Below are 26343 nucleotides of genomic sequence, written 5' to 3'. Positions count from 1 at the left end.
GCTCTGAATCTTCCTGTCTCAACCTCCTAGATGCTAAGATTACAAATGTGTCTTAGCACACTTAGCTCTTCTTTCTCTCTTCTTATTTGTAACTTGTATGAGTGTTTTGCTTCCTTCTTCATCTGTTTACTACATGCATGCCCTAGGAGGCTAGAAGAAGATGTCACATGTCCTGGGACTAAAGTTATAACTCACTTGGGCCATCATGTGGGTGCTGGGAATTGAACTTGTATCTTCTGAGAGAGCATCCAATACTCTTACCTGTTGGGCCATCTCTCTAGCCTGTACCACCTTGTTTGTTTACTAGAAATAATTTTAGTTTTTAGAGTCATAATTGAATGGATAATTCTAGACTTACAACACTTTGATATGTGTTTGTCAAGATGGCTCAGCAGGTAAAGGCACTGGGCTGCCAAGCCTGAAGACCTTAAGTTTGATCTGTGAGATCTACATATTGGAAGGAAGGAACCAATTCCAGCTCTCAAGTTGTCCTCTGACCTCTACATTTGAGCCTCACCTCCACAATATATATATATAAGTAAATACATGAAGGTAGATAATGGTGACTCATACCTATAATCCCAACACTAGAGTGGATCTTGGTGAGTTTGAGGACAGTCTGGACTACAAAGTCATCCCTATTTAAAACAAAAACAAAAAGAAAAAAAATCCCAAAAAATAAAATTTGATCAAAGTACCCGACATATGGGTTTTTCTCCATTACCCCTCCAGTGTGGACATTTATCCCTATTAATATACACATTAGTCTTTTTACCTTCCTTAATGTCATTGAACTTTAGAGCTTTCTTTTCACATCGTCTGATGTTTGCACTCATCACTGAACTTGTATAGTAGAAGCACAGGGTACATCTGAAACAGCATTCATCACCCACTTGAATTCTACAGTTCTGCAGAGTGGCTTCGTGAGTCAGTTAGGCTGTAGTGATTACTAATGGAAGCTAACCTATCAGAGTAAGATACATAAGAAAGGAGGGCTGGTGAGATGGTCCAGTAAAAGACCCCTGTTGCCAAGCCTGATGACCTGAGTTTGGTTCCTGAGTCCCACGTGGTATGCGGGAGAGAACTGACTCCTGCAAGCTGTCTACTAATCTCATGCACACTGAGGCGCACAAAAGCACACAGTAAATAAATAAAAATATTGTGAAGCTGTTACTTAAAAGGAATTTTAAAAGTAAAGGAAATGAAAGAAAAATGGGAGATTTGTCCTTGGAAAATTATGATGTATACAGTCTCTTGTGTGATGTTCAAAACATTCCTAGTGTTTGTTTCAGGATTATTATTTCCTAAGATACAGAGATAATGTTCATTTTTTGAATGAAATTTTGTTTAAAAATACAAATAAAATGTTTTCTGAAATATTCTAATGCCATATAGCCTCCTTGTCCAGTGGAAACATGGTATTGGTATTTTTGTTATTTTGTTATAAGATGAACAGGATACTCATGGAACAAAAGCATGGAAAAATGGGACAACTTTGGTTACTTAATGTTATCTACATAACCTTTTTCACAGTTAAAATGTATTATGACACTGTAGTAATTAAATTGTGACTCCTTGGCAAAGGGTAAGATTAAAAAAAAAACAAGTGTATATGAAAATTAGGAAATTAGGTTTATGCATAAAGTATCTTATTGTAAGAAAGATTTAGTAATAGGCTGACTAAAACGTAACCTTATGTACATATACCAATTACACAAATAAAACAACTATTTCATTTTCATAAGCACTTACATTAGTTAGTAAATACTTTCCTGGTTGTTTTAATTTCTGAGTATTTGTGTGAGTGTGTTGTATGTGCCTGATATGTATGTGTTGGGGGGGGCAGGAACCAGGCCTTAGCATGTGTGTGGAGGTCTGACGCTAACTTTGTGGAGTCTGTTTCTTTTTCCACTTTTATGCTGGGCTCTGGGGAATGCATTCATGTCTCCAGGCTTGTATAGCAAGTACCTTTACGTATTGAGCCATCTCGCTGGCCTGTTCCTTGTTTTTATTATTACATTTTATTAAGTATGTTTGTGGGTCTGTTCAGAGGACAACTTATAAGGAGTTGCTCATCTTCCTTCTACTTCCCTGGAGACCTGACAACATGCCAGTTTTGTGGTTGAGATAGGGTCTTATTGCATAGCCCAAGCTGGGGGTCATGATTGTCCTGCTTCAGGCTCCTTAGTGCTGGGATTACAAGCCTGTACCACCATACTCAGCTACCTTTCTATTGTTTTTTAGAATATTAATCCAGGCGTGGTGGCACATGCCTTTAATTTGGCACTTGGGAGGTAGAAGAAAGTTGTTTTCTATGAAGCTGAGGCCAGCCTTGTTTTAAATAGTGAGTTCCAAGCCAGCCTAGGCTAGTGAGACCCTGTCTCCAAAAACCAATAAATAAATAATATAGTTGTTTAAAAGTGCTTAATCACCTTGATTGGCATTCCTTTTCCCCTTGTTTTTTTTTTTGTTTTTTTTCCACCAGATATTGAAAAGGTCCTGGTTTGTGTGCAGAAGGCAGAAGACCTTATGAGAAAAGCATCCAACTTCAATGGAAAGGTAGCAGCGCCACGTAAACACGTACTCTGCGCTTACGCGTGTCTCTTTATTAGGTGTGGGTGCCAGAGGATTCTAGGGGGTAGACAGCCTGCAGGCGTTGACTACTTCCATTCACTATGTAGGTCCTAGCGATCGAACTCGGGCTTCTCAGCATGGTGACAGACACCTTTACCCAGTGACCCATCTCACCAGCTTTCTTGTATTATTTTTATCTTATTTGAATTTTCAGAAATGAAATGCTTCTAACTTAGAGTTTTGATTTGTTTTTCTTGTGTGAGGCTTGAACCCAAGACCTTGATATATGTTCATAGTGTAACATTAGGCTGTATGCCTACTTCTGGGATAGTGTCTTTGTTTTCTTATTGCCTCCTGTAAATGCTTTTCTAGTCTTTATTTTAATAGAAAATATTGCGTTGGAGTTCATTTGATAGAGTCTTGCCTAGAGTGCTCTAGGCCCTGGGTTTGATCCCTCGTACTGTTAAATCAGGCACTGTGAGTGCATGCCTGTAATCTCAGCACTTGAGAGGTGGAGGAGGTAGGATCAGAAGTTCAGGGTCATTCTTGTCTGCATAGCAAGTTCAAAGCCAGCCAGAGATACATAAGACCCAACCTTTTACAAAAATAAAAAGCAAAACTGTAACAGTTGAGGAATTTGTATTTTTAAAAAGTTTGGTTTGTGTGTGTGTGTGTGTCTATGCCTGTGTCTATATGGGTTTATGCATAAAGTTGTGTGTGTCTCTGTCTGTGTGTGTGTGTGTGTGTGTGTCTATATAGGTTTATGCATAAAGTGTGGACCCCCTTGGAGGTCAAAAGAGAAGAGCGTGTTGATCACTTGGAACTGGAGTTACAGGTGGTTTTAAGCCTCCTATTGTGGGTGCTGGGAACTGAACTTGGGTCCTCTGGAAGAGCAAGCAGTCTTAACACCTGAACTCTCTGTCTAATCAGGTTTTCTTTCTTTGGCACAAGGTCTTTCTGGAGGATCCCAGGATAGGTGTTAGGACTGAAGATTTTCCACATCAGGCCTCCCTTGTGCTGGGTTTATAGGCAGGTATCACTATGCCTGTCCAGAATGTTTCATCTTGAATTGACTTTAGAGAAGCATTTAATTTGCCAGCACTTGAAAAAAATGATGGTCGTTTATAATCGCCTCATAGTTAAAACGACCTAGCTGGCCGTGGTGGTGCATACCTTAACCCCAGCTCTCAGAGGCAGGTGGATCTCTGTGAGTTCGAGGCCTGCTTGGTCTACAAAGAGTTCTTGGACAGCCAGCACTATACAGAGAAACCCTGTCTTGAAAAACAAAACAAACAAAAACCCTCATACTTTAGTATTTTTCTTCTATACTCAAAAATGTATCTTTAATTTGGAAAAAAATATCAAAAAGTCAATCTCTTTTCATTGTGAATATAGGTGAGTCAAATACTGGTTTTGTTTTTGGTTTTGTAGGGCTACATAATTCAGAAAAGAGAAGTAAAACCAAGCCTGGATGCAAACAAACCAGTTGAAGATATACTTACGTAAGTACATGGCTAGCCAGGAGTCAGTTTGCTTTGTTTGCTAATTATATTCTTATTTGTGATATTTTAAATATGTTTAATAGGTATGAGGAATTTCATCCTTTCTTGTTTTCTCAACATTTGCAATGTCCATATATAGAATTTGAATCATTTGACAAGGTGAGTTTTCTAGTTCTGCTGTTTTACTAGTTAGCATGGCATGGGTTGTAAGAATTGCTTATGCTATCGTGGGGTTGGGGATGCAGCCCAGTGTGAGTGCATGAACAAAGCTCTGGATTTAATCCTGAACACTGCAAAAGCAAGCAAGCAAGCAAACAAACTTAAAAAATGTTCTTGCCTTGCAGTCACAAGTACAACTACTAAAAACAACTGTTGCCATTTTCATTTAAAGATAGGACCAAATAGTTGATCTCAGTTTTATTCTTGACATTGTTAGCTATATACTAGATCGCTAGAAATGTGGTCAGGACCGTTGAAGGAACTATGGTATAAAACAGGCTAATGCTGTGTGTGTGCAAGATGAGGTACAGACTATGCTTTTCTTTCCTTACAGCCAATTGTCCTTTTTTTTTTTTTCCCCATAAGGCCGTGGATGAATTTTATTCCAAGATAGAAGGTCAGAAAATTGATTTGAAAGCTTTACAACAGGTATAGTATAACTAAAACATTTATATTAGCCTAGCTAGTCAGAATGGTTTGGCAGATAGATACTGCTTTCATTTAAGAATCAGTTGCCAAGCCAGTTGCAGTGGCACTGGGGAGGCAGAGGCAGGTGGATCTCTGTGAGCTTGAGGCCAGCCTGGTCTACAAAGTGAGTCCAGGACAGCCAAATCTACACAGAAACCATGTCTTGAAAGACAAAAATAGAAACAAACAAAAATCAGTGCCTTCCAGTAGTATGGGACATTATACTCTCAGGTCAGATTCCCTGGAACTATATAGAGTTATGAACCCATGTACAGATACTGAGAACTGAACTCTAGTCCTCTGGAAGAGCATTAAGTGAACCACTGAGCATCTTTCCACCCAATTGTTTTGTTTTTGAGACAAGGACTTACAGTACAATCCTGGCTAGCCTGACACTTGGTATTTAGACCAAGTTGGCCTCAAACTTGGAGATCTAGGGTTGAAGACATGTGCCACCATGACCAGCCCTTAGTTTTTTATAAAAGCCAATGAGAGTCTCATTGAGAAGTATGCCCTTATTCCATTCTCTCTGTCCCCCTTTTATTCTAATTTTAGATCTTTTTATAGGAAATGAAATATAGTGGGAACATTAGCCTGTTCTATACCCTAGTATGACTCAGTATATTAAAGGAACCCAGAGCGTCTCAAGTTTGGCCGTTATGAGACTGCTGTTCTGAGGAACATGTTAAATGGGCCAGGGGGAAAAATTATTTTGTCCACTAAGTTTCCTTAGTGTAAACTTTTTGCTGTTTTTGTTAAGCTTCTTTAAAACTTGCTTCTTGCTTGTTCTATGTTATGATTCCTTCATGAGGATTTTACATGCACTATTTTTGCAGCACATTTGATGATGTTTTTAGAGCATATGCTGCAGATCTGTTTCATAAACTGATCAAAGTCACTTTTAATTTGTAAGAGATTTGATTAAAAAAAAATAGTAGCCATGGGGGCTTAGCCATAGACAAAGAACTGTGGGGTTGGAGGGAGATATAATGGTTGAAAAAAGTCTATGAGTTTGAGAGAAAGCAAAGGGGATACATGCAAGGGCTTGAAAAAAAGGGAAAAAGATGTAGTTTCAAAGAAAAGTTGTTTTAAAAAAGTTAAACATAACAAAAATAAGTGTGCAAAATTTCAAGTTATGTGTATGTTTGTACTACAATTTCCAAGCATGTAATTATGTGATTGTCACACGATGGCAGCACTTTGGCTAGAGAACAAATGTTTAGTGGGAATACCCAATACCCATTATTATTTATATCTATCTTATCTATCTATCTATCTATCTATATATATATATATTTTTTTTTTTTTTGAGACAGAGTCTCTACGTAGCCTTGGCTGTCCTGGAACTCACAGAGATCCTTCTACCTCCTAAGTGCTGGGATAAAGGCATGCACAGCTCTACTTATTTTTTGTTATATGCATTAGAATACCAGTGGTACTCCAAGGGTTTTAGATATTTAGATTAGGGCTGCATATCTGGTTATGTAAACATAGGTATTACAAAATCCAGAACAACTCCACAAGCTAAAATACTTCTTAAACCAAACATTTAGCATTAAGGCTACTCAAACTATGCCAATAACTTTTTTTGTGATAATCATTGTGAGTTTTTAAAGATCGTCACCACTCTTACAAATTAAGCTTTATGGCTGTTTCATCTAACATTTAAATAATAATTAATTGGTGATGCTATAAAGCATTCAAAAATAGTCCTCAAACCAGTAATTTTGAAATGTGAGTCAGACATTGTGGTATATGCCTATAATACCTGTTGATGAGAACTAGAGGCATGAGGATCAGGAGTTAGGCTACGGAGTTTGAGGCCAGCTTATGCTGCATATGAGACCCTCTCCTAAAATACAAAGCAAACTCCGAAGTATAAGTTATATCTGATAAAATAACCTCACTGAACCCTTGTATTATTATGTGAGTAAAAGGTCTTCTGAAAAATACTGGAATATACTGCAGAATGTCAATAAAACAATGGTTTGTGTTTTTAAAAAGTTGGTTTTAAATGTATTTATTTTAATGTGTATGTTTTGCCTGCATGTATTTATGTTTACCACATGTATACTTGGTGCCCATGGGAGACAGAAGAGGGTGTCAGATTCCCTGAAACGAGTTACAGATGGTTGTGAGTCACCATGTGGATTCAGGGCACCAAACCTGGGTCCTCTGCATGAACAGCAAGTGTTCTTAATCACTGAGCCATCCCTCAGCCCCTAGTTTATACTTTTAAAAAACTTCTTGGGAGCCTAAAGAGGTGGCTCCTTGGATAAGAGTGCACTATGCTGTCACAGAGGACCCAAGTTTGGATCCTAACACCCTGCTGAGAGGCTCATGGCTGCCTGTAACTCCAGTGCTGGGGAGTAGTAACCCTCTCTGGACTTGACAGGCACTGCACTCACACAGAAACACACACACACTCACACACACACGAGTGAAAATAAAATCTCTAAATACCTATTTTACAAAAGAATTTCTAGAGTGTGTAGAAAGCTCAGCTGTTAAGAGCAGTATCAGGTTTAGTTTTTAGTATCCACATTGGGCTGATAAAATCACCTCTGAGTCACCTTCAGGGGAGCCAGGGTCCTCTCTGGCCTCCATGGCTACTTCAGTACAGTACACATTCACAGACATATAAGAAAAAAATGTTTAAAATGTATTCAGGGCTATTGGTGTAACTCAGTGGTAGAGTTCTTTCTTTGTATACATGAGACCCTGGTTTTGATCCCTAATATCACCTAAGAAAGAAAATCTTAAATGCCATAGGAAATCTTGAATTCTGTCTGTTTGAATAATGCCAAGGGAATTGGGGTCATACTTTATATATAGTTTACCTGTAACCAAAGCACACATTCTATACAGCGAGTAGGAGGTAAATGGAGGTAATATTTTAGTATGACATTAGTAAGATGGTAAGGCTTGAGGAAGTGAACTGTGGGGAAACTTTTTAAGCTGCTTATGTAACAATATTGACAGAGCATAGGAATTGTTAGGACAAAAAGTTTTGGGAATTGAGAGGTGGAAGTGCTGTAATTGAAAGTAATCTAACTTAAAAATTTGTTTTGTTAATAAAAGGAAAAACAAGCACTGAAGAAATTAGATAATGTTCGAAAGGATCATGAAAACAGATTAGAAGCTCTTCAGCAGGCTCAGGTATTATATTTAGCTTTTCCACTGCTTTTCAGAATATGTCACTCAGCTGGCTTTATAGTAAATACAGTTGGTTTGTTTCTTAAGGAAATAGACAAACTGAAAGGAGAGCTCATAGAGATGAACTTGCAGATAGTCGACAGAGCCATTCAGGTAGTTCGAAGTGCATTAGCCAACCAGATAGACTGGACAGAAATTGGAGTGATTGTGAAAGAAGCACAAGCTCACGGAGACCCTGTGGCAAGTGCAATCAAAGAACTAAAGCTGCAAACAAACCATGTTACAATGCTTCTGCGGTAAGTGTGGTCCTTACCAGTTAGTGCTTGGTTTTATTTTGCTAATTGTTCATTGCATTCTTTTTTAATGTTTTTTGGGTGGGGTAGATTTTCGGAAGTAGAAAATATATAATTAAATCATTTTTAATTTTATTGAAAAATTGAAGTGAAAAGTGATGTCATTGACATTAGTGAAATACTATTGAATATTTTTAATAGAAATCCATACTTGTTATCAGAGGAGGAAGATGGTGATGGTGATGTCAGTGTTGAGAACAGTGATGCTGAAGCACCAAAAGGGAAAAAGAAAAAGCAAAAGAACAATCAGCTGCAGAAGCCTCAGAAAAACAAGCCATTGCTTGTTGATGTGGATCTCAGCCTGTCAGCCTATGCCAATGCCAAAAAGTAAGCTGTTAACTAACTATTCTATGTGTGAATATTTTGCCTGCATGTATTATGCACTCGGCTATGTGCTTTTTGCCTAAGGAAGACAGAAGGGGCATCAGAGCCCTTGGAACTGAAGTTACAGATTGTGAGCCTCAGTGTGGTGACAGGAACAGGGTCCTCTGGAAGAGCAGCCAATGCTCTTAACTGTTGAGTCGTCTCTCCAGCCCCAACTATAAAGCTGTGGTAGAATATTACCTGCAGTAAACCAATAGGATGTTAAGAACAGTTGTTATTTTGCCTATTGTATGAGATGAAATACACACACATCTATACATCCCAGAAGGGATCCACAACAAACCAAAGTAACCGTTGCACTAAAGTCTAACTTGAAGAACCAATGAGTTTTTATTGGGTTACTAACGGAGCACCAGTGAGGCTGACTTACAGGAACAAGGATAATGCAGAAGCAGCTGCATCCCTGAAAACTGCACATCTGGAGCCCTGTGCTTAAGTTGGAGGCACCTCAACAAGCCCAAGAGCTCTCTTGCAGTTGAGCTGGCAGCCTCCTTGAGCAGCTGTACCCTGCTTCTCTAACTGCAGGGAGACCCTGATGAACCTTGCAGGCTTCAGCTTTCTCACACATGTGAAGTGTGTTCATTTCCTGGGTCTCTTAGCAGCCCCCTCCTGGGAGGGAGTGTTTCAATTTGGAGGAAACTGCTATAGAATGTGTGTGTATACTCACTTTGGTAAAAATTAATTTTGTGCAATATATAACTCGGTTCTATATGATTTAAAACTATAAAATTAAAAACTACAATATTTCATTTAATATTTAAGATAGGTTTATTTTTCTAGATACTATGACCATAAGAGGTATGCTGCTAAAAAAACACAGAGGACTGTTGAAGCTGCTGAGAAGGTAACTTGATAGAATGATGTTCATTGTTTTGTACAGCTGTAATGACTTTTTCTGCTTAAGTGGGCTTTTCTAATTTAGAAGTCTTTTAGTTTTAATTTTCTTTAAATGTGCATATTTCCTATATTGACTTTCTTTCCCAAACCTGCACTTCCCTCTTTTTCCTCATCTCAGCAAATAGCATTTTCATTCTTATGTGCTCAGATGTTAAAGATTTCAGAACTCTTTTCTCATAAACCCAGATCTGTCGTTTACTGTTGTTAATATGTCTGTGCAGTGTGTGCACTGGACCACAGGGAGATTGTAGGCAGAGGACAGTTCTGTAGAGTTGCTTCTCTCCTGACTTTATTTGAGCTCCGGCGATCAAACTCACGTCATCAGGCTTTGCAGCAAGTGTTTTTACCCCGTGAGCCATCTTGCCAGTTCCACGTTCTTTAGGTTCTCAATTTAATGCATAACCAACATCTACGGAGTGCTGTGTTACTTGACCATAGTTCCAGGGCTTGGGAAGTGGAGGCAGAATGATCATGAATTCATGGTCATCCTAAGATGTACAGTCAGTTTGAGACCAGCCTTTGGCATGAGAGACACACACACGACAATCACAGTGTAAGCAGAATTTGACCGTGATTCGTTACTCCTTTGCCTTGGTCATCTGTGTCCACATGAGTAGGCCACTACGAGAGTACTCTCTACCTTTTCCTCCACTACAGTCTGTTTGCACCTTAGCAGGCATAGTGATATTTTTAAATCACAAGCAAATTACAGTATTCTTTTCTCCACTCAAAGCTTCCAGTTTTATACCATTTTAATACAATTCAGAGTGTGTTCTCTGGCCTTCTGAGCCTTGTTTAATCTGTTTCCCTTTTACCTCCTCGCCTGAAATTTTCTTTCTACCTACGCTTTCTGGCTACACTGGAATCTTAGCTGTTCCTAAAGTCATAGTACACTGCTGTTCTCAGGATCTTAGTACTTGCTAGTCTTTCTGGATGAAATGCTAATGCTGTGACCTTTTAATATAGTTCCTCATGTTGTAGTGACCCCCTAACCATGCCATGAGGCTGAGACAGCAGGATCTCTGTGAGTTAGAGGCCGCTGGGGCAATACAGTGAAAGCTGTCCAAAGCAATTTGTTATGCTGTTGTGCGCTTCAGTGTTAGGTAAATACATCCTAAAATTATTTTTAAAATGTTTTTATATAAATAGGCATTTAAATCAGCAGAAAAGAAAACGAAGCAAACCCTAAAAGAAGTACAAACAGTTACTTCTATCCAAAAAGCAAGAAAAGTGTATTGGTAAGTGTTGTGCTCTTCTTTACGTTTACTTCTTTTTTTGGAATTATGTGTGTACATTATTTAGAATGTCAAGCAATTATACAGCACTAGCTATAAAACCAGTGCTATAATTCTTTATCCTTATCCCATTGCCTGTTGTATTATTTACTTATTCATTCATGTATTTGTGGTCTGCAGGTGTGTAAATGAGGAACTGTGTGCCATGGAGCACATATGGAGGTCAGGGGACAGCTTTCAATAGTTGTTTCTCTTCTTCCATCATCTGGGTTCTGGGGATAGAGCTCAGGTTTGTTGGCAACTGCCTTTAACCCCTGAGCCATCTCCCTAACCTGGACCTTTAGCTCTCTTAGGTCTGACTTGTATATTCTCCTGTTTCTCTCTGTAATAGCTTATATTACTACTGCATGGTTTTTGTTCTGTAATCCTTCATTGACCTGTCATTACAGAAGATAAGAATTTCATTTTCTTTCCACTTGCGTTATGTTACATGCAGACATCATTTTTTCAAGACTGATAATCTTTAACATTTTTATGGATTGATTATTCAATTGTAGTCACAGCTGAACCCTGAAGTCTTCTGCCTTCCTTTTTTGCTCGGTTTTTCTGTTTTGTGTTCCTTCGAGTTAAAAACAAAAGTATTTAGGATTAGAGAAATGGCTCAGTGGTTAAGAGCACATGTTATTCTGGCAGAGGACTTAAATTCAATTTCCAGCACCTATCGAGCAGTTTGCAATCACCTGTAATTCCAGCCATGTAACTCATGTACAGACACACACACACACACCTTAAAAATAAAAGTAAAGCACACCTTTAAAAAATATTATATTTGCCCCTTTTTTTGTATCACAAACTCATTGTCAAACTTTTAGTTATATTTAAATATATTAGCATCCCATTAGTATAACCTTTTTGGATAAGTCAGAGATTGCTCTGTTCTGATTTAGTTTTATTTATATTGTACTAGACTTAAGCCCAGGCCTTCACACAGTAAGCCACATCCTTACTCTTAGAGACTTTCTGGGGTTTTTGTTCTGTTTTGTTTTGAATTTTTGAGATAGGGTCTCTCTGTGTTACAATCCTAGTGTCCTGGAGCTTACTGTGTAGACCAGGCTGACCTTAAACTCACAGAGATCCACATGCCTCTGCCTCCCTAGTTCTGAGATTAAAGGTATGAGCTACTTCACCCGGCTTCTTGGAGATTTTCTAACTACAATATTTTTTCATATATATACACGCATAATGCATATTTTTTTTGGGGGGGCAGGAGTTCTCTGTGTAACCCTGGCTGTCCTGGAACTCACTCTGTAAACCTGGCTCTCCTTGAATTCGGAGATTCTCCTGTCTCTGCCTCCTGAGTGCTTGGATTAAAGATACGTGCCAACTGCCTTTGTTGTCACTTAAGCATCTATTTATCTCCTTTTCTCTTTTTCCAAAAGTTTCGTTTTTGTTATTAAAAATAATGATATCACTTTCTGCTTTGCCTTTCCTCCTCCTAACCTCTCCCATGCTCCCCTCCACTTCCCCTCAAGTTGATGGAGTCTTTCATAAAAAGAGTATAATATTTTTATATATATAATTTTTATATTATTGTTATCTATAACTTCTTTTTTATAAGACAGCCTTGTTGTCTAGCAAGACTAGCCTCAACTGTCAGTCTTTCAAGTGCTAGGATTGCAGGTGTGTTCTGCCCTGCACAGTTACGAGTGCTGGGGATCAATATAGGGCATTGCACATGCGAGGCAAGCACTCTGCCACTTCAGGTACACCAACAGCTCTGACTGGGGCTGTTTGTGTTTTTAAGGGGAAGTCTCACTGTATTGCCCAGGTTGATCTCATTCCAGTCTCAGCCTCCTGAGTATATAGGCTCCAGTTGTATGCCACAAGCTAGAGCCAGCCCACCTGCAACCCACGTTGAGTGTTGCCCTTCACCCCCAGGTCTCCAACCTCTATGTACTTGGCAGGCTGCCGGGCATCTGAGCTCTAGCTCCAGCTTTTCAGTCATTGCAGCAGTTGATGTTTTGTGGGTAGCATGGCTGTGCCTTTTACTAGCTGTAGAGCTCTGTTTTTCTTTTTTTTTTTTTTCTTCTCACAGCTTTTTCCCTTTAGAATTTCATGGTGATATGGGTTGGTGAAAATGTTTTAGTCCGTGCTAGGTGCTTTGTGGACCCTTTTAGTTTGGAAACTGAGACACTTGATTGACAGTTTTCTCCTCGTGTGTGTGTGTGTGTGTGTGTGTGTGTGTGTGTGTGTGTGTGTGTGTGTTGTGGGGTTGGTGTGCCTTGGCATGCCTGTTGAGGTCAAAGGACAATTTGTGGGAATCCATTCTCACGTTCTAGCATATAGGGTGTGAACCCAAAGGCCAATGCTTTTATTCACTTGGTCGTCTTGCTGGGCCTTGTTATAGTTCTACATATGGAATCTCCTGAATGGGTCCTCCAGTTTTCTTGCATTTTTCCAGTTAACTCTTTGTCTTTTTTTTCTATGTTCTTACTGATCTAATGTCTTCAACTCTCAGCCCATCCACAGAATTTTTCTTCTCACCCTGTACACATCCTATCTCTCCTGTGCGTGCACACGGTTCTGCATGCTAGAGGGCAGTAGACCTCTGTTGCTCTTTTTTTTTTTTTTTTTTTTTTTTTTTTGAGACAGGGTCACTCATTGAACCTGGATCTCTCCATTTTGGCTACTCAACTACTCACTGAGTCAGATCTCCCTTCCCTCAGCCATGTCTGGAGTTACATACATGTGCTCCCTCTCCTGGCTTCTTACATGGGTACTAGGGATCCAATTAAGGTTCTAATGCAGCAGTTACTTTAGCTGCTGAGCAGTCTCCTTAACCTCCTGTCCTGTTTTCAAGAGCTGCTTGCTTGGTTGTTTTTTTTCTAAGTACTTGCCATAAAAGTTTTAATTTATATATTACTGGTTTGTTTTTTGTTTTGTTTTTGTTTTTTGTTTTTTAAGACTCTTATTCTGTAGCACAGGCTTCCTGAAACTCATTAGGTAGACCAGGCTAGACTAGAACTTGAGACAATCCTCCTACCTCTGTAGCCCAAATGCTAGGATGCTAGGAATCAATCCTGAACCCTGTACTAACTTTTTTTTTGGTCCCTATCAACTTCTTCTCCAAGTTGTTAAATTTTATTGTTTTATATTTTAAAGTATACAACATGACATTTTTATTTGATTACCACAGCCAAGCAAATATCCACCATAGGTTAGGTATGGTGCTGCATGTCTACAACCCTAGCATTTGGGAAACTGAGGCAGGAGATAATTTGCCATGAGTTCATGAAGCGACCTCAACTATAGAACAAATGCCAGGCCAGCCAAGACTTCAGATCAAGATCCTGGCTCAAAGCACAAGGGCTGGTGAGATGGCTCAGTGGACGGTAGAAGTGCTGCCAAGCCTGATAATGAGCATTTATGCTAAAGGAGCTCTTATACACATGGTACAAGGTGACCTAACTCCTACAAGCTGTCCCCTGACCTTCACTCACATCTGATCGTACACGTACACACAGACACACACACTAAATATATAAACGTAATTTTGGAGAAGATTTAAAGACCAGAATTGTATTTGTTATGTCCCATGAATGCTCATTTTGTTGCTGGTAATGATAATAGCACCTGAGCTTTACTCTGAGTGAGCCTCCAATGTACAGTGAGTTAACTCTTTTTTTTCTCTCCTTTTCTGTGCTCTCTCTTGACTGGGCCTCACTGTGCAGCCTTGGCTTGCCTAGAACTCCCAGAGATCCACCTACCTCTGCCTCCCAGGTGCTAGGATTAAAGCAAGTACATTCACACCTGCTTTACAATTCCAATTATTAATTACAGTCCTCATGTTGTACATTAGATGTACAGATTTGTTCAGCCTGCATAACTATAATAACTTAGAATTAACTTTGCTTTATGACCTTGCTTACCTACTCTCCTTTTTTCTAGTAGTTTTCATAGTAGAGAGATTCCTGAGTACCTGGTGCCCCTCATTTCTCACTCATATTTCAAAGCATGCTATTAAAATGCTAGTGAGTTGTTTTCTCTGGATGGTTGGGCTTGTGATATGATCTGTGGTACCTGCCTTTCGTGGAGCTTTTGTCTTTAGGGTTTTTTATTTGTTTGTTTTTCTGTCTGGTCCTGTTTGTACAATTATGACTTTGCTGTCATAATCTAAGGAGCCCAGTGGGAATAGTACATGATAGGGAGTGATAGTATCTATTGTGTTAGGCCTTTATTTTATTATTTTTATTTATGTCTAACATATGTTACATGTTACCTTGCCTTCTGTTAGGGTAAGGAAAGGGAACTGCAGTCATGTTTAGAGCTAGAAAGAAGATAAAGAACTTTCAGCCAATCCTCCTGTTTTTAACCCCATCTTAAAATGCTATTTAAGTTGCCATTTTTTGTTTGCTTTGAGGCAAGGTTTCCCTGTGTGTCCCAGACTAGCCTTGAACTCAATGATCCATTTGACTCAGCTTTCAAAAGTTTCTGCTACATCTCATTTATATTGACATTTCTGGGTTTTATGTTGTAAAAAAAGTTGTTTTCCTGGGTTTGAGTGCCATTTAGAATCAACTTCCTATATCTGATCTGACTGCTTGTTTGTTTTTATTTATCAAGTTTTTGTTATATTTTTTGTTTACGTTCTCTTTCTGCTTAGTTTGATTACATTTGACATTTCTATTGGTCAGATTGACCTAAAATTTTCATTTTTAGTAGTGTTCTTATCAGGGAGTCATATCAAGATCATATTGCCTTATAAATAAGCTAGAAATGTTCTTTTTTTAGTTGTCTTTTAATATGGATAGAATTTACTTATAAAGTGGAGTAGTCCTGAAATTTTCTTTATTGGAGAGTGTTTCAAAAGCCGGGCATGGCGACCCATACCTTTAATCCCAGCACTCAGGGGAAGGCAACTGCAGATCTGTGACCAAGTTCAAGGCCATTTTGGGCTACAAAGAGAAACCATCTCTGGGGGGTGAGGTAGGGAAGTAAGCGTTCCACTATAAATTCAAATTCTTTGTTGTTTTGGTCTTTGGGTTTCTTTGTTTGTTTAAAGACAAAGTGAGCCTGTGAGTTTGTCTCTCTGTATATCTGTCTGTCTTTGCCTGATCTAGAACTTACTTTGTAGGTCAGGCTGGCCATGAATTTGCAATTTTCCTGCCTATTTACTGGTTTTGGTGTAGTTGCTTTTCTTGTTATGACAAAATACCAGGAAAAAGCAACTTAAGAAAGGGTTTATTATGCTCATAGTTTGAGGATGCATCCCTGCCTGCAGGAGAAGGGTCATGGCAAGGAAGGCATGGTGGCAGGGCAGGGAGGCAGCTGCTCCCATCGTAACCATAGTCAGGAAGCAGAGATGAAGGCAGGTGTTGGGCCCACTTCATCCTTTCATTGGTGCAGAATCCCAACCCGTGGGTTTGTGCCACTCATATTTGGGGTGGTCTTCCCTCTTTACATCAACCTTTCTGGAAACACCCTCTTGGGTACACTCAGAGGTGTGTTTTTTGGTGGCTCCAAATTCACTCAAGTTTACAATTTAGATTAACTATCATAGCTTCTTTTTTCTTTTTTAAAGATTTATTTATTTTATGTAAATGAGTGTTCTATCTGCATTTACACCTGCCAGAAGAGGGAATCAGTTCACATTGTAGATGGTGGTAAGCCACCATGTGGTTGCTGGGAATTGAACTCATGACCTTTGGAAGAGCAGACAGTGCTCTTAACCACTGAACCATCTCTCCAGCCCCCTGTCATAGCTTCTTAGTTATGTATTCCTCATAAGGCATATATTATTTTACTAGGCTGATTAAAGAATACATATTTTATCTCTCCTAATCTCTATATGCTTGTCCTTGTCTTTCTACAAATCTCTTTTCTGTCATTTGGGGAATGAACTAAAGAATTAAAGTCACTCAGCAAGGAAGAAAATAACTTTATGTGAAAAAGAAAAAAGTGCGGAACATTGTATACTGTGCCTGCAAAAATGACATGGCTAGGGTAAATGTGCTAGCTGCTTTGTGCATGACCTGGAGTGCTATATGGAGGGGCTAGCCAGAGCCTCCCTGTTAGTGATGAGAAGCTCAAGGGATGCACCATGCCTTTTGTAAACCTTTAATGTTTTTGATGTACCTCCAGTCAAAAATCAGATTAGGGATTTAATGCCAGCACTCAGGAGGCAGAGGCAGGCATACATATCTCTTTGAGTTTGAGGCTTGCTGGTCATCATAGCGAGTTCAGGGCAGCCAGAGCTATGTAGAGACACAGTCTCAAAAACACTAACAACAACAGTGACAACAAAATTAGATTAGAGGCACAGGATGTAATTCGGTAGCTGAAGTACTAATGACTGGCACAGCCAAGTCCCTGGGTTGGATCTCTGGTAATACTAAAAACATACAAACAAAAAATACTAGAAACAGTCCTGGCACTCATGAAGTTAAGGCAGGATGATCATGAGTTCATGGCTAACCTGAGCTACTTAGTTGAGGCCCTGTCTCCAAAACAAAAAAGGGCAGGGATGTTGCTCAGTAGTAGAGTATTTGGCTAGCATGCCCAAGTCCCTAGACATTTGTTAACAAAGCAGTCAAGATTAACTCAAGTTCTGTCTCTAGTACCAAATAAATAAATAATCAGAAAATAAAGTCTTTTCCTGTTATATTTTGAGGAATAAAATAGAGTATTGCTTGCTTGATGCTTTTATGTCATATTTTAAATCTATTTTAAATAGTATAGATTGAATCATAGAAAAGATATTTTTGTTATATCTAATAAAGCAAATCTTTATTTTTTATCTATATGGTCATTTTCTAAATGGTTTATAAATATATACTGTTATAACTTATTTAGTCTTAATTTTGTCTTATAAGTGTTATATACATCTGTGCTCTCCTTGTGGCCAGTAGAGGGTATCAGATCCCATGGGACTGGAATTATATGCATATGGTTGTGGTGGCCATGTTCATTCTGAGAATGAACCCAGGTTCTCTGGAAGAGCAGCAAGTGCTCTTAACCACTGAGCCATCTCTCCATCCTATTATTCTTTCTATCCTGACAATATACTAAGGAGAACTGCAGTTACTCTGTCTTTTGAAAAAAGCTATATTGTTACTCTTTTGGAGGGGAGGGGGCTGTCAGAGGGAATGATAAGACAGGGTCTCCCTGAGTAGCCCAGGCAGGCCTTGAACTTTGATTCTCTTGGCCTACCCTCCCAAGTTCTGGGATTGCAGGTATATACCACCCAACCTGGCATAATTTCTTGCGTTATCAGTGGTCCAGAACCTGTTAGGTATCTTGATGAAAGAAAGCTGAATCTTCAGGCACTTGGTATTTTTCACTTTTGATTTATGGAATTAATTCATTGTTATGCCATCCTTAAGTTTAAGAAGGCTACCTTTGTAAAGAAATAATTTGGGGATTGGAGAAATGCCTGAGTGATTAAGAGCTACTTACTGTTGTTCTAGAGGACTGGAGTGAAGTTCTCGGCACCCACATCGAGCAGCTCACAATGCTCTACAACCCCAGTTACACGGGTTTCAACACCTTCCTATAGACTCTGTGGGCACATGCTTTCCTGTGTACATATTCATATGCAAATATACACATACACATACAGTTTTTAAAATTTTTTTTGAAGGAATAGAGCCAGGCAGTGGTGTCACGCATCTTTAATCCCCTTCAGGAGACAGAGGCAGTTGGATCTCTGAGTTTGAGGCCAGCCTGATCTACAGAATGAGTTCCAGGACAGCCATGGATACACACAGAAACCCTGTCTCACAATAAAAATACAGAGAGAGAGAAAAAAAGATAACATTGGTTTGTGGGTTGTTGTTTTTCAGATAGGCTAATAGCCTAGGCTAGCCTTAAATTGATATATAGTTGTGGCTGGCCTTGAGTTTTGACTCTCCTGCCTCATCTTCCAAGTGCTCAGAACATATGTCCCACCTAGTGAGATTATAGAATTTAGTGAGATCTTCTTCCCTGTCTTTGTCCCTCCTGCCCTTCCCCCTGAGAGAGACAAGGGTCTCTTTGTGTCACTGGGTTGCCTGGAACTCATAGAGATTCCCTTACCTCTGCCTTCTGAGTTACTGGCATGTGCCACTATGCCTGTCAGAATTTGGTTTCTTCTAAGAGTGTTGTAAAAATACACTACAGGTTTTTAGTAAACTTTTGCATGGTCCTGAATAGTAATTGTACTATTAAATTGTTGATATCTTATTCTATGCGGACAGGACAGCTTCCTGTTTTGTTATATTTTGTTTTGCAAATTATATTTATTCAGGCTGCTGTACAGAAAAAATGTTCACTTTGGTTTTTTTCCAATTTGATAGGTTTGAGAAATTTCTGTGGTTCATCAGTTCAGAGAACTACCTAATTATAGGTGGTCGAGATCAGCAACAGAATGAGATTATCGTGAAAAGATACTTAACAACAGGTAAGATTAAAATTCCATGAAGTTTTCTCTTAAATGATTTATCAATTATTTAACTAATAGGCACTGATTTTCATCTTATACTTTTGTTTGACAGAATTAATTAGTAGAGATTTAATGCTTTATGGTTTACATTTTGTTGAAAAAGTCTTTGCCACTTCTTGTTAAATAGATATTGCAAAAGTATTGCTGAGCTAATCTGTGTTGTTGGACTTTTGATCTTGATATATTTACAAAATATAGTTTCCAGTTCTCCAAGTCATGGTGGATCAAATTTTTGGGGTGTTTTTTTTTGGTTTGTTTGTTTGGTTGGTTGGTTTGGTTTTTGGTTTTTTCAAGACAGGGTTTCTCTGTGTAGCCATGGCTGTCCTGGAGCTCGCTCTGTAGACCAGGCTAGTTTGAGCTTACAGAAAGCCACCTGCTTCTGCTGCCCGAGTGCTGGGATTGAAGGCATGTACCACCACTGTCCAGGCCAATTTTTTTTTTTTAATTTATAGTGTTTTAATGTTAAAGTTTGTGACCATTTTTTCAGCTTACAAATAGGACTGAAAGCTGGACGTGTAGTGCATGCCTGCAGTTGCCGTGGCCAGAGAGGCTAAGTCAAGAAGACCGCTCGGTCCCGGAAATTCCGGAGTAGCCTACGCAGCATCAGGAGACCCTCTTTCCAAAACAAAAAAGGGGGTTAGAGAGATGGCTCAGAGGTTAAGAGCACTGCTTGCTCTTCCAGAGGTCATGAGTTCAATTCCCAGCAACCACATGGTGGCTCACAACCGCCTATAATGAGATCTGGTGCCCTCTTCCGGTGTTCAGGTGTACATGTAGGCAGAACATTGCATACATAATAAAATAAATAAATCTTAAAAAAAAAAAAAAGGACACATGCTGGAGAGAGAGCTCAACAGTTAAGAACACTGCATCTGTTGCATCTGATGTGAGCTCAGTGCCCAGCAATCACATGGTAGCTCACAGCCATCTGTAGCAACAGTTCCAGAAGATCTAATGTTTTGTTCTTACTTCTGTGGGCACTGTGGTTCAACTATATGCAGGCAGAACATTTATGCACACAAAATTTTAAAGTAAAAATTTAGAAAAAAAGCAAAACAAAAGAAGTAAGACTTAAAGATTCATTTCACATTTGTCTTTATTTAAGGAGACATTTATGTGCATGCTGATCTTCATGGAGCTACCAGCTGTGTAATTAAGAATCCAACAGGTAATATATTTCCATTATCTGGAATTTTCTTTTTTTTTTAACATTTTATTTTTAGTTTTGTGTGTGTGTCTGTGGGAATGTTCACATATGATCCATGCAGTGCCCATTGAGTCCAGAAGAAAGTGTGGAATCACCTGGATATAGAGTCACATGTAGTTGCACTCTGGGGACTGGCCTCCTGAAAAGATTTTAATGTAACTGATAAACAAGAACTATTATTCAGCCTCTAGTACTGTAGACAACAAAAATGAGATGAAGAAAGATGAAATGATACAAGAACATTGCCTGAATGCAAGAGTCATAACATGTGTCCAACAGTTGTGTCTTAAAATACATGGAGAGAAACCAGACACTGATGGAGTGGGTAGACACAGGTACATACAGTAATGTTTTAAAGTGTCAGCAATGAACATGAATAGAATAATTAAACATTAGACTAACAAGGAAATAGAAGACTTGAACACATTGATAACTAAACCTAACATTATCTCTAGAACACTGCCAACAAGTGTACAGAGAACATTCATATGTTACAGACATCATATGATAGAAAAAATAGAAAATTGAAAGTAATTCGTAACAAGTAAAGAGACTGAGGTAGGCAGTAAACTAACAGAAACACTTCACAAAGAAAATTCCAGCGGGGCAGTTGGTGGAGCGCACATTTAATCCCAGCACAGAGGCAGAGGCAGGTGGATCTCCGTGAGTTAAATGTAAGTGCTTCAAAATTGATTCCAAAATTTGGGAGATAAAGAACACTTCCTGATTCATTCTATCAGTCAGTATTTCCTAGTACTAAAATTAGATAAATACATCACTAGAAAAACAGCAACATCCAGAATGTAGACACCGAAATCCTTGATAAGTTATGAGCAGTCAAATATAAATCTAGCAGCATATTAAAAGGATTATGCACCATGTGATTCATTCCAGGACTTCAGTTGATATAGAAAACCATGTGGTAAGCTAGGTGTGGTCATGCACAGATGTAATCTCAGTACTCTGCAGGTGGAGGCAGGAGGATATTAAAATTTAAGGCCAGCCTAGACTATATAGTGAGTCTTTGGTCTTTAAATTATTTGATGTGGGAGGGCCCAGCCCATTGTAGGCAGGGATACCCTGGGCTGGTGGCTGGTGGAGCTATAAGAAAGAAAGGCTAAGTAAGTCTCGATGAGCAAGCCAGTAAGCAGCCCTCCATGGCCTCTGCTTCAGCTCATGTGTCCAGGTTCCCACCTAGTTTGAGTCCCTTACTTGGCTTCCCTCAGTACACTAGGTATGTATGCCAAATAAACCCTTTCCTCCCCAAGCTGTTTTTGTTTTGTTTTGTTTTGTTTTCATGGTGTTTTATCACAGCAGTAGAAATAGAAACCCAAACTAAGATAGCAATAAAGTGAAATTCAAAATGCTCAAGTTGGTAAAGTAAAACTCTCTTAACCAAACTATGGTCTTTCATTTATTTATGTATTTTTATGTATTGTTATTTGTCTAGGGTATATGTGTATGTGTTTGCTTTTGATTTTTGTTTGTTTCGTTTTGTTTTGTTTTGTTTTTGGACAGGGTCTCTGGCTGGCCTGGAGCTCACTATGCAGACCATACCAACCTCTAGCTCTCAGAGATTCACCTGCCCCTGCCTCCTAAATGCTGAGATTAAGGGTGTTTGCCACAAGGCCCACCCTTGCTCTTATATTTTTTTAAAAAACCTAAGGAAATTACCAGAATTTTAGAGTCGGCAAGCAACAGTATCTACGTAACCTAAAATAGATATATAAACAATTTGTAATAAGTGTGGTGGCACAGGCCTGTAATTCCAGCAGTTATGACTTAGAGTCAGGAGACTCAGTGTTTCAGGTTATTCATAACCAGCCTAGGCTACATTAGACCCTGTATCAAAAAAAAAAAAAAAAAAGGAAAGGAAAGGAAATACATTGTATTAATATATACTTGTGTCTTAGTTACTTCTTTATTATTGTTACAAAATACCAGAACCAAAGCAACTTTAAAATTAAAGAATTTAACTAAGCCTATGTTTCCAGAGAGTTAAGAGTTTTTCATGTGAAATGTGCCACAAATTGCAGGGGCGGGGGGGAATTTGCAGGTTGCTAGTACAGCAGCTGAGAGCTCACATCCAGATGTACAAACAGGAATCAGAGAGATTATATTGGGCCTGGCAGGAGGCTTTTGAAACCTTAAGCCCACCCCCACTGATACACCTCCTTCAAAAAGGTCACACACAAGCACATACCCCAAATCCTTCCCAAGCAACCACTCACTGAGAAACAAGAATTCAAATGCCTGAGATTTATTGGGGGAGAGGGGAGGTGCTCTTATTGAAAGTACCACAAGTAGCAATGAATAGGTTGATAAACCAGAAATATTAACATTAAAAAGAATAAAATAAGGGGTGTGGGATATAGCTGAGTTAGAAGAGTGCTTGTCTAACAGGCGCTAATCTTCAGTGCCACATAAATGGTGCAGGCCTATTGTCCTAGCATCCAGAAAGCAGATGTGAAAGGATCAGAAATTCAGTGTAATCCTCAGATACACAGTAAGTGTGAAGCCTGCCCGGGCTGGATAAGACATGATCTTTACAAAGAAAGAGAGAAATAGGTATTATAGCTCAGTGTTACATTATTTTTCTGACATGCATGAAACCCTGGTTTTTAATCCATAATATAAAATTAGTAACACACTTGCCAAGATACAGAATACTATAATAAAATCTGTAAAATAGTAAAGGAAAGTAAAATATGTATATATAGGTATAATCTGCCAGATGTGACAGATTATACCTATAATCCCAGGAGATGCTCTTAAATTCCAGGCTAAACAAAAAGCTACATATAATCTCATGTATCTGAACTTGTCAAAATAGGATCAGAAAATAACTTAGTGATTGCAAATAGCAAGTTTGGAAAGGAAGTATAGAAGTATTACTAATACAACATTGCTTTGGGGAGGGGCAGGAAGGTGATAAAAATTTTTGGAATTATAGCAGTGTGCATGAGAACACACACAAATACTCAACAAATAAATAAATTAAAAAAAAAATTTGGTCCCTAATACTGTAGGATCTTGAAGTCAAAATGTGATAAAAACATTTAAGGTAGAACATGATTGAAACTGTTGTACTAAGTATAGCTTTGACATCTTGGTGTGTAGAAACCCTGTGCTTTGGTATTGAAACATAGCATTGCTGTTGTAGGAGAGCCCATCCCTCCGCGGACTTTGACTGAGGCAGGCACAATGGCACTTTGCTACAGTGCTGCTTGGGATGCACGCGTGATCACTAGTGCCTGGTGGGTGTACCATCATCAGGTAATGAGGGCTGTGGTCCCTTTTCTTAATCTCTTAAGAGCTATACCTCACTACAAATGGCTAGAATATAGAAGGTAGGCAAATACCTACCTTGATAAAGTTTGTTTAAGTAATAGAGAAAAATACATGCATACCAGGTAGCCAGTGCTGTGAAGAGGAAAACAATTTTTTTTTTCTTTTCTTTTTTTCCTGAGGCAGGGTCTGTCTCACTATGTAGCGTTGGCTGGGCTGAAACTTGCTTCGTAGGCCAGGCTGGTCAGAGATTTGCCTGTCTTTGTTTCCTGAACACTTGCATTAAAGGTGTGTGTATCATAGCCTGCTAAGAAGAAAAAGTTTAAAGCATGCAATGGGATAGAATTTGAATAAAATAACAGGTATTAGTAAGATTTGAATAAAGAGCTAAGTCAAGAGAGTGACCCATGGAGTTATACTGGTAGAGAATGGTCTGGCAATGACTGAAATGTTGAACTTTATTTATCTTGGTTAGGATCTTCTGAATTCTCTTTTGCCTATCCAGAAAAGAGGCATAACGTGCGTTTTATGTATTCACTTGGTTTTAGTAATTGTTCTCCTTTATCTAAATGCTGTTTTGTTTTTGTGTGCTGTTTTGTTTTTGTTGTAGTGGAGATGCACTTAGAGACATTGCATTGAGCAAGTGCCCTTAGCCCTCTATTTTACTTTTATTTTAGTGATTAGATCTAAGTTTCCACAGCTGGCATTGAACTCATTTTATATCCCACTCAGGAGCTGAACTCTCAGTCCTCCTTGCTTTAGCCATCCAAGTTGCTAGGACTTTAAGCCTAAGCCACCAAGCCTAGCTATTAGTGCTGTTTAATATTAATCCATTTTGTTTTTTACTTCCCACTACAAATAGATTCACATTTTCAAGAATTGTAGTTGATGCACTAATTACAGTTGCTATGTTAATTCTACAGGAATCAAAAATTATGTGGTAGGTTAAAAAATCAATTTCATTATCATCCTTGAGATTTATTTCATTTTATATTACTGGCTCTTCTGTGATGGGTTTTAGGAAATTATCTACTTGAGGGATAATATTTTAAATTATATTTATTTAAAGTACGAGTGCTCTATCTGCATAGATACCTGTGTATATGACAGTATAGGTGGCTGTGAGCCACCATGTGGGTGCTGGGAATTGAACTCAGGACCTCTGGAAGAGCAGCCAGTGCTCTTAACCTCTGAGCCATTTCTCCAGCCTCCGAGGGATAATATTTTATACCTCTACCATTAATTGAAGGGACTGTTTCTAACTAAAAAGATACATTCAAATTTAGAGGATTTACAAATGTATATAAGTTTTGGAATAAGCTCCTTTACTTCCAAACTATTCTTTAAAAAATGCTGTCATCTTTGTTTCCTAGGAAAAGCTGTTTTAGCAGCTGGGGAGGTGGCTCAGTCAGTAAATGAGCTCAGTCCTTGGGATCCACACGGTAGAAGGGAAGAACCAACTTCTTGCAAGCTGTTCTCTGATCTCCACAGTGCGTGTGCATGCGCCCCACACTAAATTACTAAGATGTGGGGGCTGGAAAGAAGGTTCAGCTGTTAAGACTGTGGACTACTTTTCCAGAGAGCCTAAGTTCGATTCCTAGCATCTACATTGGGCAGCTCACAGCTACCTGTAACTCCAGCTCCAGGGGATCCACCACCCCGTTCTTAACTCAAGCAGGCACATGCACATACTCACACACAAACACGCCTACATAGACATTGTTTAAGATCAGAGCAGAGCGGTGGGGCCAGACACCTTTAGTTTAGCACTTGGAAGCAGAGGCAGGAAGATCTCTGAGTTTAAGGCCATCCTGGTCTACAGAGTGAGTTCCAGGACAGCCAGGACTACACAGAGTAACTATCTCTGAAAATAATAATAATAAAAGAAATCTTTGAAAGTATTTTTAAGGAAAAGGAAAGCTGTTTTACTATAAAAAAAGAATCCTAGGGCTGGAGAGATGGCTCAACAGTTAAGACCTCTGCTCTTCCAGAGGTCCTGAGTTCAGTTCCTAGCAACCACGTGGTAGCTCACAACAACCTATACTGGGATCTGGCATGCAGGTGTACATGCAGATAGAGCACTCATATACATAAAATAAATAAATAAATCTTGGGGGGGGCAAGAAAAAGGATCTCAGAGCTAGGCACAGTGACACTTACCTGTAATCTCAGCACTCAGGGAGACAGAGGCAGCCGGATCTGTGTGAATTCGAGGCCAGCCTGGTCTACAAAGTGAGTCTAGGACAGCCAAGGCTACACAGAGAAACCCTGTCTCGAAAAACAAAACATGTATGTGTGTGTTTGTGACTAATAATTTTATTTTGCAGTAAACTTATTAAACTTGTTTTCTAATTATATCCTATGCTGGAAGAAAAAGCTAGTTCTAATCTAGTCTGTGGCATTTTATTGGAGTAGTAGATCTTTTGTGTAAGTATATCTGTTGTTGGAAAGAATATCTGCCTCTTGAGTGTTGAGAAGTTTTGCTAAATTATAAAGTTTTCAGGACTTAGAGGTGCTGGCTTGAATATGGTTATTTCTTCCTCTTGAGTAGAAAAAAATATCTATTTTTGAAAGAGCATCT

At 38.9% G+C, this 26343-nt stretch overlaps 1 protein-coding gene across 2 annotated transcripts in view; it reads left to right on the top strand.

Annotated features, from left to right (window-relative positions):
- Positions 1-26343, top strand: part of Nemf (nuclear export mediator factor) — a 50345-nt gene that overhangs the window by 10727 nt on the left and 13275 nt on the right. For both annotated transcript variants that reach the window (XM_021650928.2, XM_060387571.1), the window contains 12 exons: positions 2486-2559; positions 4006-4076; positions 4160-4235; positions 4662-4724; positions 7845-7922; positions 8007-8215; positions 8414-8599; positions 9437-9500; positions 10703-10791; positions 19122-19225; positions 20373-20435; positions 23638-23750. In XM_021650928.2, coding sequence (XP_021506603.1) covers positions 2486-2559; positions 4006-4076; positions 4160-4235; positions 4662-4724; positions 7845-7922; positions 8007-8215; positions 8414-8599; positions 9437-9500; positions 10703-10791; positions 19122-19225; positions 20373-20435; positions 23638-23750 — 1190 coding nt within the window. The remainder of the gene's footprint in view (positions 1-2485; positions 2560-4005; positions 4077-4159; positions 4236-4661; positions 4725-7844; positions 7923-8006; positions 8216-8413; positions 8600-9436; positions 9501-10702; positions 10792-19121; positions 19226-20372; positions 20436-23637; positions 23751-26343) is intronic.

The sequence above is a fragment of the Meriones unguiculatus genome, chromosome 7, assembly GCF_030254825.1.
Source record: "Meriones unguiculatus strain TT.TT164.6M chromosome 7, Bangor_MerUng_6.1, whole genome shotgun sequence".
NCBI lineage: Eukaryota > Metazoa > Chordata > Mammalia > Rodentia > Muridae > Meriones > Meriones unguiculatus.
This window is presented reverse-complemented; position numbering and strand designations above follow the sequence as displayed.